General features: G+C 43.4%; 1 protein-coding gene across 1 annotated transcript in view; it reads right to left on the bottom strand.

Moving 5' to 3' along the window:
- Ust (uronyl 2-sulfotransferase) overlaps positions 1 to 16,195 on the bottom strand; it is a 277,477-nt gene that overhangs the window by 89,907 nt on the left and 171,375 nt on the right. The window contains exons 4-5 of the mRNA XM_046427401.2: positions 10,892 to 10,971; positions 1,115 to 1,268 (exon numbers count right to left, since the gene is read on the bottom strand). Coding sequence (XP_046283357.1) covers positions 1,115 to 1,268; positions 10,892 to 10,971 — 234 coding nt within the window. The remainder of the gene's footprint in view (positions 1 to 1,114; positions 1,269 to 10,891; positions 10,972 to 16,195) is intronic.

Here is a 16,195-nt window from a genome sequence, read left to right as displayed (position 1 = left end):
TTATACAATATTTTTAGTGAGTCTGCAGTTTGACTGAGCCCTGCCCCATAAAGTCAGGTGTGGTAGGCTGGGATTCAAAGAGCTTCAGATTTTCAGATTAGGGCATTTGACCTGTACTGCACAGGGAGTGAAAGGCTCAGGTCTACTGCCTGGGTTACAACTCTGGATGAGATGCTTTGCTTCTCTGATTGCAATGTTCTCAGCTCTAGTCACAGATCTCAAGATGACAGTGACACTGAGGTGATACACAAAAATGCTCACACGCCCTAAACACATACTTTTACTAAGTTTTGAAGAATTTGATGAGGACACAGGAGTTTGGGCCGTGTGCTGGCACAGTGACCAACACCACTGGTCTACAGCTGAATGGCTGATGCTGGGGAGCTGACAGCAGATGGGGCAGGTACCATGTATCTTGCTGCAGTGGGGGCCATGTTTGGACTGATCCCTCAATGCTTCTTTCTTGCTCTACTTGTGCCCGTAAGCCCAGGATATCTGGAGGAACCCATCAGCTCATCCCAGACAGAGACCAGCATTTCCATCTCCTAAACACTCCTCTCAGCTACTCAGAGAACTTCTGCCAACACAGTCACAAGAAGATGAGAAACCTACCTTTTATTCCAGTGCTGGAAAAAAGATACACAGCCCTGCCCTCCATTTTTAAATTACTGGGGTCAAGACTAACATCCTTTATGGAGCTGAGGATCCCCAAAGAGGACCAGAAATACAGTTATTGCTGTGTTGGCATGTTCTGTTGTGCTGTGGTGGAAAGAACCTTGAACTTGAAGTCAGAGATGACAATTGTCATGACAGTGCCCCTTATCAGAGGAGTGACTTTGGAAAGCTCTAGGTTCTTTTAGGAATCTGAGGATCCTCCTCAAAAACTTCCCTTATGGGTTGCAATGGCAACTGACTAGGAAGAGGGATGAGAAAAAAACCTGTAACCCTCTAAGAGAGACCCTCAAACATATTAGTTCTTCACCATGACAGTGCTGGTCAGAAGTCACAAGGAATGATCTATTACTTAGTACCAAAAACAAGCTGAGAAAATTAGGAAATCACTGACCACTTCAGGGAAGCAGAGAAACCACCTCCAACACACAACAGGACTTACCAGGTAGCGCTCCTCCTGCCTCATGCTGGGGGTGCGGATCATGTGGTTCTGTTCCCCTCTCCAGTCTCCAAAGCGACGAAAAAAATAGTTAGATAAAAACCGGCTGACGGGGTCTCTAATGATGTTGATGTAGACGGGCTGGTCTCCTCCAAACCTAACACACACATGCACAAACAGGGAGCTTGTTACAACCCATCGCTTCTGCAGGAAGAAAAGTGGACAGGGTTTTCCCTCTAGTCAACCTGCTACCTAGTGACTGCCCCATCTGCCCAGGTGCACACGAGCACGTCACTGAGCATGAGTGCTGACAGGCGTGTTGTTTCATGCAGGAAGCCGAGATAGTGACATCTTATCCAGGTCCTTCAAGAAGCTGGGAGGACATGCTGATAGTCTAACTGTACATAAGCCATGCTGCTAGTTAGCATCAAGGCACAGACATCATCTGATCTTCTCTCCAGGCTCAGACGCTGAGGATGGGGGCTCTGGATGCCCACTGGCTGGCACAGGACACACTGGCACATAGGGGGCCCTTAGTAAATAATTCAATGGACTGGTCGATGCTGGGTGCTATGGTGGGTGCAATGGTACTTCTGCACTGTAATCCAAACAGTCCCTGGCAAGGAGTTCTGCGGTGAGGGAATTAAGAGCAGCCAGAATTCACTGGGTGATCTTTCCATCTTGTTCCTAACACTTTATATGTCCACTCACTGAAGCCCCCCAACACCTCCACAGAGTAGAAACCATAATATCCCCCATTTACACCTGGGGGAACTGTGGCTGAACTGAGGGATGAAGTTAGGTGATCAGGCTCCAGAATCTGTGCTATTAAACCATGGAAAGACAATTCCAGGGCTGGGAAAATTAATAATGTAATAGATATGAAGAATGAATCAAAAATCAATGTAATTATCCTGCAGTGATGGAAAGTGGTTTTGATTAAAAAAAAAGATAAATATCTAGGCATTCCATGTTCATTCCAACTACAAAACTTGAACAACTATAGTAGGAGTCAGTCTGAGAGCAAGGCTTTGCAAGCCATGGTGACTGGGCTGCTGGATTTTCCTAAAGGACTCCCCTCTTTCTGTGAACTGTTTGGAAGCAGGGGTCCTGTGAAGTCTTGGCTCTGGGCAAAGCTCATGCTCTGGTAGCCCTCCTGAGGGTCCCTGTGATCCTGTGACCTTCTGATAAGAATGCCTTCCTATTCTGTCAGAGGTCACAAAAAGCTCAGAAAAAAACAGGCAGGGAGACCCCAGCTCCCACTTCTCTAGCTGATAGATTGTTTTCCTTTCAAAACCCTGCTCAGACTCACAGTCACCTCTCCAGCAATGATCTCCAATGGACTATCCACTCCTCACCTCCTCTGACCCTGAGCCTTCCTCCTGTACTGTGTTGGCATGCCTATCTCTCTCCTCAGACTGTGACCCTCCTGCAGCCAAGAACTATGTCACCGAGCACAGTGGGTGGCCTCATCAGTGCTCAACAATGGCGATTGATTGAAGAAGTGTATGCCCAGGCGTGCACGCTTCCAAGTTGTTCCATTGCTACGGTATCAGGGGCTCTGTCATCAGAAGATACGAGTTTCAAAGATTTTCTGAGCATCTTATTCATATAATGTTTTGTCCAGTTTATTTGTACTTTTTTTGTTTATTTCATTTGGGACCAAGGATTAACCTAAGGGTACCTAACCACTGAGTCACATCTCCAGCCCTTTTTTATTTTTTTAAATTTTGAGACAGGGTCTCACTAAGTTGCTTAGAGCCTTACTAAACTGTGCTGGCTTTGAACCTACAATTCTCCTGCCTCAGCCTCCCAAACCTCTGGGGTTATAGGTGTGTGCCACCGCACCTGGCCTTATTTGCACTTTTGAAGACAATCTTTAGAGAAAAAAATTCAAAGGAATGCAAAGGAATAACTCTCCAATAGTGAACTTTCAGACACCAGAATGTGTGCATGATATCCTGGATTCCCCAGATTCTACCAACTAGGAAAACACACTGCTCAGGAGTAAGGCCTAGCCTTGCCAATAGGAATCTTGTGAATTCCCAGATGATGTTCAGGCCACTGGAAGAACAACTAACTGTAGTCCAAGGGGTTAGCTGTGCCAACCTCCAGCTAACCACCACACATATCCTGAATTTATCATCCTCTTTTAATTAAACTGGGTTTCATATCTATGATAAACAGTAACTAAAGTAATAATGTTAGGCACTACAAAATAAAACATGCATACCAAATATGAATCCAATATGACCCTCCAAAAATTATATCATGCTTTCTTTCACAAACCTCAATGGTACTTCTATCTTTGTGAGAACAATTACCAGTGTTAATTAGTAAAACTTCCCAATCATGTCAATCTACATACAGCTTCCCAGTAGGAGATGGTTCTCAACTTGACCACTGCCATGAGGCCATGGATGTGAGTACTGACCAGCTTACTGAGCACAGATGGTTTGCTTCTGTTTATACATTGCATCCAGATGAAAGAATTCCAGAACAGTTTTCCCAAACACAAGTATTAGATGGCTTATAAAGTCACTGTCAACTGTACTACAATAGCCTCTGTCTAGAAATTTCTAACTATGGAAGAGATGGGTCTAATATATCTCTCTCCCTTTCCAGAAAACAATAATAATAACTGTTTCCAGCTGTCAATCCCAGTCTTTTTGGTGTGTACAAGTTCCTCCCAAACTGGCAAAACACAGGTGGTATGTCAACAATATGAGGCCAGAATACCACCATGACATCACCAGAGTACACCTCGTGTCCTAGTGCCTGAGGAGGAAACACATTTCCCTCCCTCATTCCACCCTCTTTCAGGATACGGTTCTTCTGCCTCAGTATTCTCTTAACTATGTTGAAAATTTGTAGTCACACTTATAAAGTCCTCTGGATCTTGTGAACTTATTGCTCACTTGAGTCTCCAAGAGAATGAGAGAGAAGAGAATGCTTTGACCCCACCATCCCAGTAGCACAGCATCCTGCCTTATGTTTAAAACCCCTGGGAGAAGGTTACATGGACTCCCTGTGAAGTCCATCCTACTGGTCAACCTGACGATGACAGAGTCCTTGTCCTATCCAGCCGACACTCCTGACCTTCCTTTCAGGCACACTTACTTCTGTCCGAGTCATCAGACACAAAAGATTAGCTTCTTTGGGGCGTGAATTTTTATTCCTTTAGTTTTTTTGTTTATATATTTTAAAAATTCCTTTGGTTTTTTATTTCCCTTCATTTTGTAATCTATGGCTCTAACTTGCTATTTATTGTGCTTTAAAACACCACGGAGACAACTGCTGATCATAGGCTCCAAGATGCTCTGTACTAGAGAATGGAAGAAGAATCAGGCAGTGTTTCATTTTTTACTTAGCAACACAATGTTGTCCCTTGGTCCCCACAATTATTACTGTATATTCGAAGCTCTCTCAAGTCATCCTAAAATAGCAGCTATCACCAATTTCTTTTGACTTTTGTTCACAGGTCATATTCACCAGCTCTAATCATCCTCTGGGTCCCCTTCTGACCCTCTGCAAATGGATTCTATTATTTTTATTTTTATTTAGTTTCTAATCTATTTTTAATGAGAAGATGAAGATCCAAAGCAGGATATAATCTGCTAAGAATAATAGCCACACGGTTTTCATAGCATGGCAGCATTTCAAGTGATTTCCTTCTATTTTCTTCAACATCTCAATCTACTTGGCAGCAATACTAGTTATCTCTTCCACAAAGCAGGGGTAAGAACCTTTGTATGCTTTCATCAAAATACTAACGGTGTTCTTCCTATAATAATAAGTAGTGCACACATTAAACCAAGATTTCAAACCAGGATTATCCTGGAAAATTTGGACTATTTTGTCCTCCTCCAACAGTATAATTTTCTACGCCTGATGACAGGTGCTGAAAACATATCTTCTTTTTTTTCAAAATATACATAACACAAAATTTACCCTCTTTACCAGGTTCAAGTGTACAATTTGGTGGTATTAAGTACATTCACACTGTTGTACACCATCACCTCCATCTCTCTCCAGAACTTTTCCATCATTCCAAATTGAATCACTGCATCCATTAAATGATAAATCCTTCCCTCTCCTTCCCCCAGTCCCTGGCGATCATGATTCTACCCAGAGTACATCTTTTTTAGCCTCTGGCCTGGAAGTAGGTGATACCCTTGCACTGCTACCTGTGGTTCAAGATGGAAAGTACAGTAGGCTGGAGGCCCACAGCTCTGATCCTTGTCAATGAGGGAGGAAGACACACTGAAGTGGCAGAGAGGCCATCATGGAGAAGAACAAGACTTGGGAAAGACTGAGGGGCTGCCCAAGGGAGAAAGGCAGACATGGTTCATTAATGGCCCTTTGCTGGAAGCCAGTTGTTACACTGTGGATGTGAGGTGTCCCCCAAAAGCTCATGTGTAAGACAATGAAAGAAGGTTTAGAGGAGAAATGATTGGGTTATGACAGCCTTAACCCAATCAGTAAATTAATCTTCTGATGGGATTAACTGAGTGGTAACTGAAGGCAGGTGGAGGTGGGTCACTGGGGACGTGGCTTTGTGGTATATATTTTGTATCTGGCAAGAGGAGTGTCTCTCTGCTCTCTGATCATCATGTGAGCTGCTTCCCTCCACCATACTGTTCCGCCATGATGTTCTACCTCACCTTGAGCCCCAAGGCATGGAGCTGGCTGTCTATGAACTGAGATCTCTGAAACGGTGAGCCCTCAGATAAACTTTTCCTCCTCTACAATTGTTCTGGTCAGGTCTTTTAGTCACAGCAAAGAAAAAACCGACAAAAACACCAGTCACAGTAACTTGAGCCTTTGGCAGTTACTGAACGCCAGCTGGGGGCCAGGCATGGGTGGGAGGTTAGCCCCCATCCCCTAACTCTGAGCAGTGGGTACTTCAGGATGGGACCTCCCATCCCCAGACACACTCAGAGGAAACAGAGCCACACTCTGCTCTCTGGAGCATCCTAAGGGGAAGATGTGGAGTCATTTTCTGTGAAAAGCTGAGGCAAATGTGGGGGAGGATTGGAGGGGGGGTGGCTGGGCCACTGGAGTTAAGGTTCCTACTCAAGGAGGAAGATGATAGGACAAGGCAAGAAACAATCGGCTGACAATAAACAGCAAAAATTAAAGAAGAAATAAGCTGAGCTGAGGGAAAGTCAAGATGATTCTTGTCCTGGATGGGCCTCCAAAGCTGCTGGGCTCATGTGGCCACAGAGGTCTCTCTGCTCACGGTAGCGTGAGAAGCCGAGCTGAGAGACGAGCTCAGCTGTGCTTAAACAGGGTAAACTGAGAAAACTCTCATGTTAATACCGAACTCCTGGCTCTGTTAACACAGGCGAGGACAGCAGAAAATAACCATAAAGAGCCATTTTGACTTGGGTTTTTGTTTTTTCACACTTTGAGGATTCTGCCACTATTATGAAAGATTTGAAGGGCCCTGAATCAAAAGAGACCATGTTGCTCATGAGAATAAAAAATATAGTCAACATTTATACATAAGATGTGGAAACCAAACTGGATTATGGAAATATCAGATCTCGTTTGCTTTGTTCACTAATGTCCCGAGAAGGCAGGCTCTGTGACTGCACATACGTAATGAAGACCTCACGTGAAGGGAGGAGAGAAAGTGGGGAAAGGCCTCCTCTTGCTCCTCACCGCCCCCACCTACTTCCCTGGTGATTGACTGATTTTAACATGTTTTGTTTTGATCAGTTTGCACCAGCATCCGGGCTAAAATAGGAAGGGAAGCAAAGGACGGGGATGAGGTCGCAGGTGAGAAAGGAAGAATGAGATGGAAAAAGGTTAAGGGTTGTGGTGGTTTAAGGTGTTTCCCATCCTGGTGGCTTCACAGTCCACTTGGATTCTTTTCATAGCACCAGCCTCTGAGGTGAGACTTTCATGAGGTTTTCCCTGCAAGAACCGAATAGAGGGATTGAGAGGAATTCTGGATTGGAAAAAGAATTACTGGAAAGCCCATCCCTCCGATAAAGTTTAGAAAACAAGCAACAAATTGGGAGAGACAAGCTGTATTGTGCTTGCCACGAATATTTCCAGAGGGCCGAGTTAAGTCACACACGTGGGGATACAGCTGCTGATGGAAAGTTGAAGTTTTCCAAAATTTGTACCCAAAGTTACTTCAACAACCAGAAAAAAGACACATGAAACCACAACACCCAAGTGTTAAAAACCCTACCGAACCATCCCAACATCTTCTAGCATCTTCTAGGCAAAGGTGGTTTGGACTCAATTCTCCTGGTTGCCCAGAGGAAAAACATTTGCCTGACCCCCATTTCCAGAGAGATGAAAAACTGTGTGAAAGAATAGCCGAGTGGAAACCCCACAGATCCAAACCTGGAATCTCTGAGGAGCTGGCCTTGATGTGTCCTTAGGCAGAAATCCTTCCCGGAGGCAACTACAAAAACACCTGATTGATCTAATAAAATTGCTTCCCATGGATTAATAAAACTGCATATGGATGAACGGTTTCCTCTAACAGGGAGGAAAAAGAAGGAAGAGGGCAAGGAACCCAGATGAGTAAATGAAATAAATCAGCTACTGAGTCACCAAGAGCTCACAGGATGGCATTTTACATCACCCTGGGTGTCTGTGTTTCAAATAAGAATGTCATACCTAATGGAGAAAAAGAATTAGGGGACAATCCATTTTGGAATAGTGCCATCTAGCTCAAAAGTTCAGAACATGTACATGTCAAAGCCGGTTTGGCTCTCATTCTTACAGCCTGCTCCACAGCAGGCATCCTGCTTCACGTTAGCCATGCACAGAAGACTGGAATTATCTACACAGAACTTGAGGCTGCAGTCTCGCTTCTCACAGCGTCATTTCTGACACGAGCAGTCTACAGCATTCATAAGCAGGCTTCTGAGGAGCGGCTTCATTATATCTAGGCCTCGGAATTCATAAAGCAGAACTCATTTTTTAAAGTATGTTAAAGCCTCCTAACAAATTCCAACTTGTTTCTTTTTTCTTTTTCTATCAACTATATATTTTTGGGTTCTTTGTATGGCTGCAGTTTGCCATTTACACCTAAGAAATGTTCCTTCAAAAAAGACATTCCCTTGAAAGCAGCTGATTTTCTAGCTTCCCAGGTTCCGGGAGTGTGATCAGCTTGTCCTATATTCAAGTTCTCCACATCATTCCACTCATTTTTAGGGAAGTCTTGAGCTAAGGCCCTGGCACAGGGCTTGGCGGTGCAGAGAAAAGATGGGGAGATGGACCCCACAGAGGCAGCCTCCGCCCTGTCTTGCTTCAGACCCTGGCTGCCATTCCACTCCAGTTGTGTGCCCTCCACCCCCAGCCAGCTGCCCTTCAGCTCCCTTCAGCTCCTCCCCGTGTCCAGCTTTCCCTGGTTCTGATCCCTGTACTGAGGACGCCATTCCTGTTCACTGGTACAGAGCTGACCCATCTGCACTCCCCATCCGGAGTGCCTTTCAGGAACATAGCCTGCTGCCTCCCACCTGCCCTAGGGGATCCACTGTGAGCCCTCCCCCTCTGTGCATCACACTTTCCCATATTTCTTCCTCAATGGAAGAACATAAGGATTCCCAAAGGCAAAGGAAACCTTTAGTGCACCAGGCAGAAGCCCCACTTGTACTGAGGCCCTCCATCCATGTGCTTTGAATTGAACAAAATGGAGAGGAGGAGGACACAGAGCCTGCCCTGCCCTCGGGTTGCTCCTGCTGTGGATGTGCTGTGGGTCCGCCAATCTGCAGCAGAACTGGGGCTCCGTGGAAACTTCCACAGCAATACTTTTTTAAGTGCCACTTTGAATTTATATAGTATCCTCCTGTTTGAGGGCTTTCCTTCAAATGCTCAGGGCATTCTTACAAGACAGGGTGGGCAGGAATTGTCCCCTTTTTAAAGATGAAAAAATGGATCCCCTCACTTCCCTACCAAGAGATTGAATGACATGCCCAAGTCATGGACCGTGGGCAGGCAGACTGACACCCAGAGATCCTGGCAGCCAGGCCTACACTGTTTTCTGCAGATGTGGTCCTATAAAAGGCATTTATTGAAGCTTTATTTATTTCTTTCAGAATTAAAGCAATCAAGATTGTCCTCTTATAGGTATATGTGATGGTGGAGGCCATGATAAAATACAGCCACCAGGCTGTGCTCTGCTGATCCAATTAAGATACCGGCTTTGGCTTCTCATTAGAGTTCTACACTGTACTGAGATAATTATTAAAATATGTTTTATTGCAATTTGTTTGGTTGTAAAGATTTGACCTCAAAGCAAAAGAGTTAATGCATGAAGTTAGAAGGTGTCAGAGGTGATACAGAAGGAGGCTCACTAGAATAGCAAGAAGTAGAAAAGCATGCTCTTTTCCTTACAAGTCATAAAACACAGGCCTGAAAGGGCTAATGAGTCCTTGTTATCTCCTTATGCCCAATAACATGTTCTTGGCCTTCTGGAAGGAAGAGGCAGGGTGCATATAATGTTCAACCCAGTAACAAGTCACTTTATACGTATTGTTGAAAAACACACTCTAGGCTGCCCAACCCCTGGCCGTAGGGTCACTGTGGATAATTTGCAGGTGCCCTATACATCATCACAGGGAACTCAGATTATCAGGCAGGCCCAGGAAACCTTAGTTCTGGGAAAGCTCACTTTTAAAGATAAGGCAGCAAGCTTCTCTGCTCTGCTATGTTCTGCTTAATAACGAGCTTCATTGAATCTCATTCTCTTTACACTTAATTGGCACAGGGCCTGCTGCACAGTAGGAAGTTCTTTGAAGGCTAAAACCTATTCCCAGCCCTGTGGGTTGTGAGGCATCTGGAATGCTCAGGTCAAAGCCCCAGTTCCCCCACAGCCAGCCTCCTGAGGTGCTGGACTCACAGAGGCCCTTAGGTGAAAATCAACTAGTAGGTACCATTTACAGGGCCAGAGCAGAGTGCAGCAGGGCTCTCTGTGCCCCTGTGAGTACTATAACCCACATGAAAATGAGAGATGGGCCACCAGAGGTCACCCAGGGAGGCCCAGGGGTCCTGGGCCGGTCCACAGATCTGTCCCCAACCCAGAGATCCGATAGCCAACCGACTCCAACTGTGAGCACAGGCCAGAGTCAGCAGAGAAAGCAGGAATCTAAGGGCCTCCTGTTCAGGAACAAGGGGCAGTGGCAGTAAACCAGTAGACCTCTAGGGAGGAGAATGTACGGACCATGAAGTTAGCGATTTAACCCAGATAAGGTCAACAGGCTTGAATTTGATGATCTGTACTATTTGCAGAAGGACAAAGTCACTGAAGAAAAAGAGAATTCTAAAATACCCCACCAATGTCAAGCATGCAAGACCAGGATAATCAAATGGAGAATGAAAAAGCTAGACTGATAGGCTGCTATGAGCACTCTGGAGATGATGCCCACAGCCCTGTCAGGCTCAAATTACACAAAAATGTGCAATAAAATACTTACGTTAAACTACCCATTTCTTGCCTTCTTGTTGGTTTTAATACAAAACCTGACCTTTTTTTTTTTTTTTTTTTTTTTTTAAGAACTGTCAGGACAAATGTCTTCTCATTAAAAAAAAAAATCAAAGTTTTTTAGATGGTATTCTAGGAACAAAATGAATTTCTGTCCAAATATTTCAAATTGTGACTCTTTGCAGCAAAAATAAATGATTAAAAATGACTTTTCAAGGCAATTGTACTACCTTGCAAATACAGGTAGATGTCTTAAGTAACTGTTCATTAGAAGGAGCCTAAGGATTCAAAAAGAAATGAGAGAACCATTAACGTGGAAAGTGCCTTACCTTGAGAAGTTGAGGAAATGAACGTGTCGGGTGAATAAATAGGGCTGTTCGGCAGTACTTATATTTTTAATCAGTTCCATCTATTAAAAAAAGTACAAAATTAGCATATGTAGGATCCGATTTACTGAGCCATATTAAGCTAAAGCTTATCTATCCAACTCCTTTTATCCCCACTTATTGCTTTTGGACCAGGGCCAAGCAGCTGGGCTTTATGCAACATTTATGAACTTTTGTATAAAGCTCCTTAGTGAAGAAAATAGTGCTCTCCAAATTTGTGATCCTGTCCTTAATTTAGTTGGTTGCTACCATGAAAGCAATGTGACAGATTAAGTAATTTCAAAGGGAGAAATGAACATGTTGCTATGCAGAAACGCAAGTCAAAGAATGCCTTTAATCCCTACCTGTAAAGTCACACCAAGAAAAGAGGTTAATCATTATTTTATATTTCTAATGATATTATGGAGAGTTATTGAAATACTGGAAACTCATACTGCAGAATTTGAAAGTGGGAATGAAAAGAGGCACTGCTCATTATTTTTCTCTTTGATTACAAAAATTTATAAGGAAAATATAATGGGGAACACACGAACCCCCAAAGTCTTGGTTGTTGGTGGGTGGTCATCTGAATTATTTATTTGCAGTTATCAGCAAGGCAAAAAGTAGTTTATATTCATATAAACTAACTTTTATGGTCTTCTGGAACATGTCATGATACAGAAAATGTTTAGTAAAATCTGTTGGAAATTCCAAACATTCTTAGGACTCCGTGACTTCCTGAATTCCACTTTCCCCAGTATTTCTAATTGGCCCCATCAAAATGGACATGGGAAATTTCTAAAAAGCACAAAAAAGATTGCTACTTCGGATGAACTTCAGACGTGCAGTATTTCATATTTTATGAACTAGTTCAAGCTGAAAACTGGAAACAAAAGTGGTCATTCACACGTTAGGCGCAGTAGCAAAGAAAGTAGAATAAGAGTCTGGACCTCCAGGTTGTCTCAAACGTGACAAAAACCCTGGATTACTTTGTCCCTGCCTGTCTAACACAGGGGTGACACATGCGTACACACCGGATAAATATTTGTTGAATGAATTAACTCCAACTAGTACATGTTTTATAGATTGTTACTCCAGGAACTCAGTGCTAAACCCTCTAATTAGTTATTCATGCTCACAATGATTATTTGAAGAAATGAAATTGAACTGTAAAAAGAAAATGACTCCCAGTTTCTAAGCCCCGGGTTTCCGTTAGTCAGGGGCAGGCATGGTGAATGATGATTTGCCCTTTCCTGGGCTTGAGTGTAAAAGGAAATTGAATCCTGCTTCTTTATCTCTTGCATATCCTCTACACAACCCCTGCATGTGCTTGTCTCTGGTAGTAAAATTTCCTGCGTGGGCACATTGTTAATTTTGAGTTTTGATGGACGGACCAATAGAATCACCGATTTGAAAGCATAATCACAGGTAGTTTATCTTCTGAGTATGCCTGCTTAAAAAAAATAACTTTCCTGTATGTTTAATATGAAGATGATTCATGCTTTCATCTCTAGCTCATTTTTATTCATATATTTCTCTGCACAGGTCCAAGTCATATAAGAAAGACCCCCTAGCATTGCATAAGAAAAATGGAAGAAAAGGTCAGAAGAAACACCATTTTTTCCCACATATTCAACATTATATTACATTCTCCAAACACATGTCGATGTGTTAAACTTAATGGAAGAATGGCAATGGTTAGACTTTTGAGAACAGTGTCATAATAGTCATAAAGCTGTCTATTTCAGAAGGAAAAATGGATTAGCAGTGACAGTGCAGAACTCTTTCAAGGCATATCTTTAAGCACATGATAAGGTACTAATGCTCAAGTTTATTGCTTTAGAACAGTGAGAACAGAGGACATTTCTCTCACACACAGTTCGTTGCTGCATACCAAACAGTAAAATCACTTACGATGTGTCATAAGCACAGGTTTCAGGCATCATGTTCAAGGTGTCATTTGACCTTCACAAATGCTAAGGTTTGATCCACTTCTAGTAACAAGCATGGCTCTCTCCCTAACCTTTATCCCAACCTCCCGCTGCCCACCTCCTAAGGGCCTCAGCTGGTCTTCCTATGGACGTCAACAGTCGTCTACCTTTTATCTCACTTGATCTTATTTAAAGGTACAACATCATGGCAGCAAGGGTACTACCTACAATCACCACAGAGACCACCTCTCCCATTCCCAGCTCATGTAGGACCCCTCCTGGACTTTATTTTAATTCCACCACATATATTCATCCATCCTACACTGAGAATTTATGAAGTACTAAGGAGAAAGCCATGAATAAGGTGAGTGGGAAGACATAAAGAAGAGAGTCCACCATGCCAGAACCACACTCTTCGTTCTCTCCCATCTTCATTATTTATCCAGCCAATCCATCCAGACACCCTGGTTCTGGTGAATGAGGACCTCTGTGTCCCGCCTTTGATCTGGGTCTTTCCCTTGCTCAGTCATGTTAATTGTGTGCAATCTCCTCCCTTGACTGGCTCTCCAGGTGAGGCATGCTGTGGCCAGTCCAGCTAGCTACCTCCTATTCCTTCCTCACACCTCAGCCTGACCAAGAGCAAACCTGGGCTCAAGCTTCCTCTTCTAGAATGTTCTTCCACTTTCCTCTGCACATTCAAATTCTAAACGCTCTTTACATTTGGCTAAAATACCTCCCTCCTTCAAGTAGCCCTCCTGGATCTCCCCTTTGATCTCCAACTCTGTCATGCAATGTACTGCTTGGGGTTGCAGCTATGGAGATAAAAGATTTGGTCTGGCTCTCAGGCATAGTCTTGTGGATGAAGTAGAGCAGTGGACAGGCACTATCATGTGACAACAGCATGGGGTAGAGGGCACACGGTGAGAGGGCATGGTTGCCCTTGAGGTGTGCAGACTGGATGCACAGGACTAAGCCATTAAAGAAAGGGATTCAAGGCCTGGTGGACAGAATTAGCAGCAGATGTAAGAACAAAACCTAAAATGGCATGGATATTAAGAAGTTTCATGTCAGGTATGGGCTCAGCAAGGTAACAGGTAAAACAGGAGAATTAGGTAGGAGCCAGATAATTGAGGATGCTGCTTGTCATGCAAGGGATTTGACATTTATGCTATGAGCAATAGGTAATCAAAAGACTTATTTTGTATTTTTTTCCAGATCTGAGAGTAGTGTAGAAAATGTGAAGAAGGATAGAGGTTAGAGAGACAGGCTGAGGATAGCTCAGTGGTAGAGTGCTTGTCTAGCATGCATGAGGCCCTGGCTTCCATCCCTAGCACCAAAAGGTTAGAGACCAGAAGCTCAGTGGGAAAGACTGCCCCAGCATCTCCAGGAACTTGTTAGAGATGCAGATCTTCAGGTTCTACCCTCACCTACTGAATCAGAACACTCCCCCACCACTACCTCAAAAATCTGTGTTCTAACAAGTGCTCTGAGAGATGCTAAGGTGTGGAGATAAGAGAAGCACCGAACTCACTGAGTGTGAAGAAAGATGGAAAGACTTAGGGAGGGCTACAGAGGTAGATGATTGAGCCTCATGACCATCTGGTGGTAGAAGGCAAGGAAAGGGAGTGGTCCAAGGGATTTCCTTCCCACATCCCCCCTAGGATAATGAGCACAGGGTGGTATCCAGCTGTGGAGAAGGGGAGTGCTGGAGCCTGAACAAATTCAGCTACAGAAGTTAGGAGACATGGATTTGCTTTTGGATATATCCTGCTAGAAATGAAGTAGTCTTCTTTGTCCTTCCCCCTCACTGGATCTGAGAATGTTTCAGGATATGCACTTTCTGTTGGCCTGTACCTGGGTTTGTGAGCTCGCTCTAAGCTACATGCTAAGCTCTCTGAAGTCCAGGATCGGGTTTACTTATCCCAAGAAAGCCTGGCTCAGGTACTACACAGAACATGTACCCCACGAATATCTATAGAATAAAGACACCTCCTTTAGAAATACTTCTTGTACTCAAAAAGTAGAAGATAGAATGAATTTAGCCTTTTCTGGGACAGATGTTTGTGTTTATTACTCTGGTGTCAAGGGGAGCTCATGTTATCCTTACAATACCCAAGACAGAAGAGCACCAAGAAAATATAGAATTTCTCAGTGTTTTATGAGGGTTGTTCACTATACCAAGCTATTGCTTATACACACACAGTCATTTAATCCTTACAAAGACTTGATGTATTAATTTATTACTATGCGTATTTCAGAAACTGAGGCATGGGAAAGCTACACAGATTGCTCAAAATCTTAACCACACAAAGAGGTGAAGCCAGGATTCACATTCAATTCTGTTAAATCCCAAAACCCTGCTCTTATTACTGTACTCCAATCTATCCACCACTCCGAAGCTTTGAAAGGAAGAAAGGATGGGATAGCACAACGCTGCTAAAGAATAAAGGGGGTTTACGGGATATAAATTTTCTAAGTTTCATGAGTCATGCTGAAAAACTGAAAGCTATAACTGGTAGAAACACTTTAAGAAATAAAAGTGTGTGGGAAAGAATATTTTCTAAATGTTCTCAGGTGGGAAAGTAGAGTATATCATAGTAAGAACAGGAATGAGTTAAATACTTAGAAAAGTTAACTAGGCAATGGAATGAACCTAAAGGAAGAAGTTAAATCACAGTGTATCTGAGGTTGGGATGTAACTGAAATTAAAAAGGAAAAAGTTACAAAACAATTCATCACTTATAAACTGGGTTTATAATACAGAGGCTATGCCAGGAAGCAGTTTCTCAGCTTCAACATCCCTGGCCACGATGGGAGAGCAGAGAATATCTACCCACAGTTCCAGAAATGTAGTACAAGATTTTTGCTCTTGACCTTTTAGGACATGATTGTCAGTAGGGAGGTTATCCAACCCCCATGCTGTTCTGAATTCTGTGTCACTCATGAGCAAATAACTGATGTTCCCTGTGATTTTGTAAAGCACTTAAATGAAACAAAAGGATGTTTTGCTTTTTTTTTAACACACCAAAGCAAAAGACAGAGAATTATTGGTCCTTTCATCTCAGAGGCTGGAAGTATGGCTGGTGCATCAGGTCACCTGTCCTCCTTCCTGGGGTCCTGGGAAGGCCTATCAGGTCTCCCTACCTTTCACTCAGGAGTGTGCAACACATGCCTGCAATGAAGAAGGCGTCCACCAGGGGGAGCAACGACAAGAGCAAGGCAAAGAGCCTGGATCAGTCTCAGAGATAAAATCAGAAGAAGAGGAGAAACATTTTATTTTTTTCAGGTCTTGTTTCTATTTCTTTCCCCCTCTTTTCTTCCCACAAAGTTTCCATTA

Source organism: Marmota monax, unplaced genomic scaffold (assembly GCF_021218885.2).
Source record: "Marmota monax isolate L192 unplaced genomic scaffold, Marmota_monax_Labrador192_F-V1.1 WCK01_AAM20220418_F8-fsc00114, whole genome shotgun sequence".
NCBI lineage: Eukaryota > Metazoa > Chordata > Mammalia > Rodentia > Sciuridae > Marmota > Marmota monax.
Note: the sequence above shows the minus strand (reverse complement) of the source record. Positions and strands in the feature narration are given on the sequence as shown.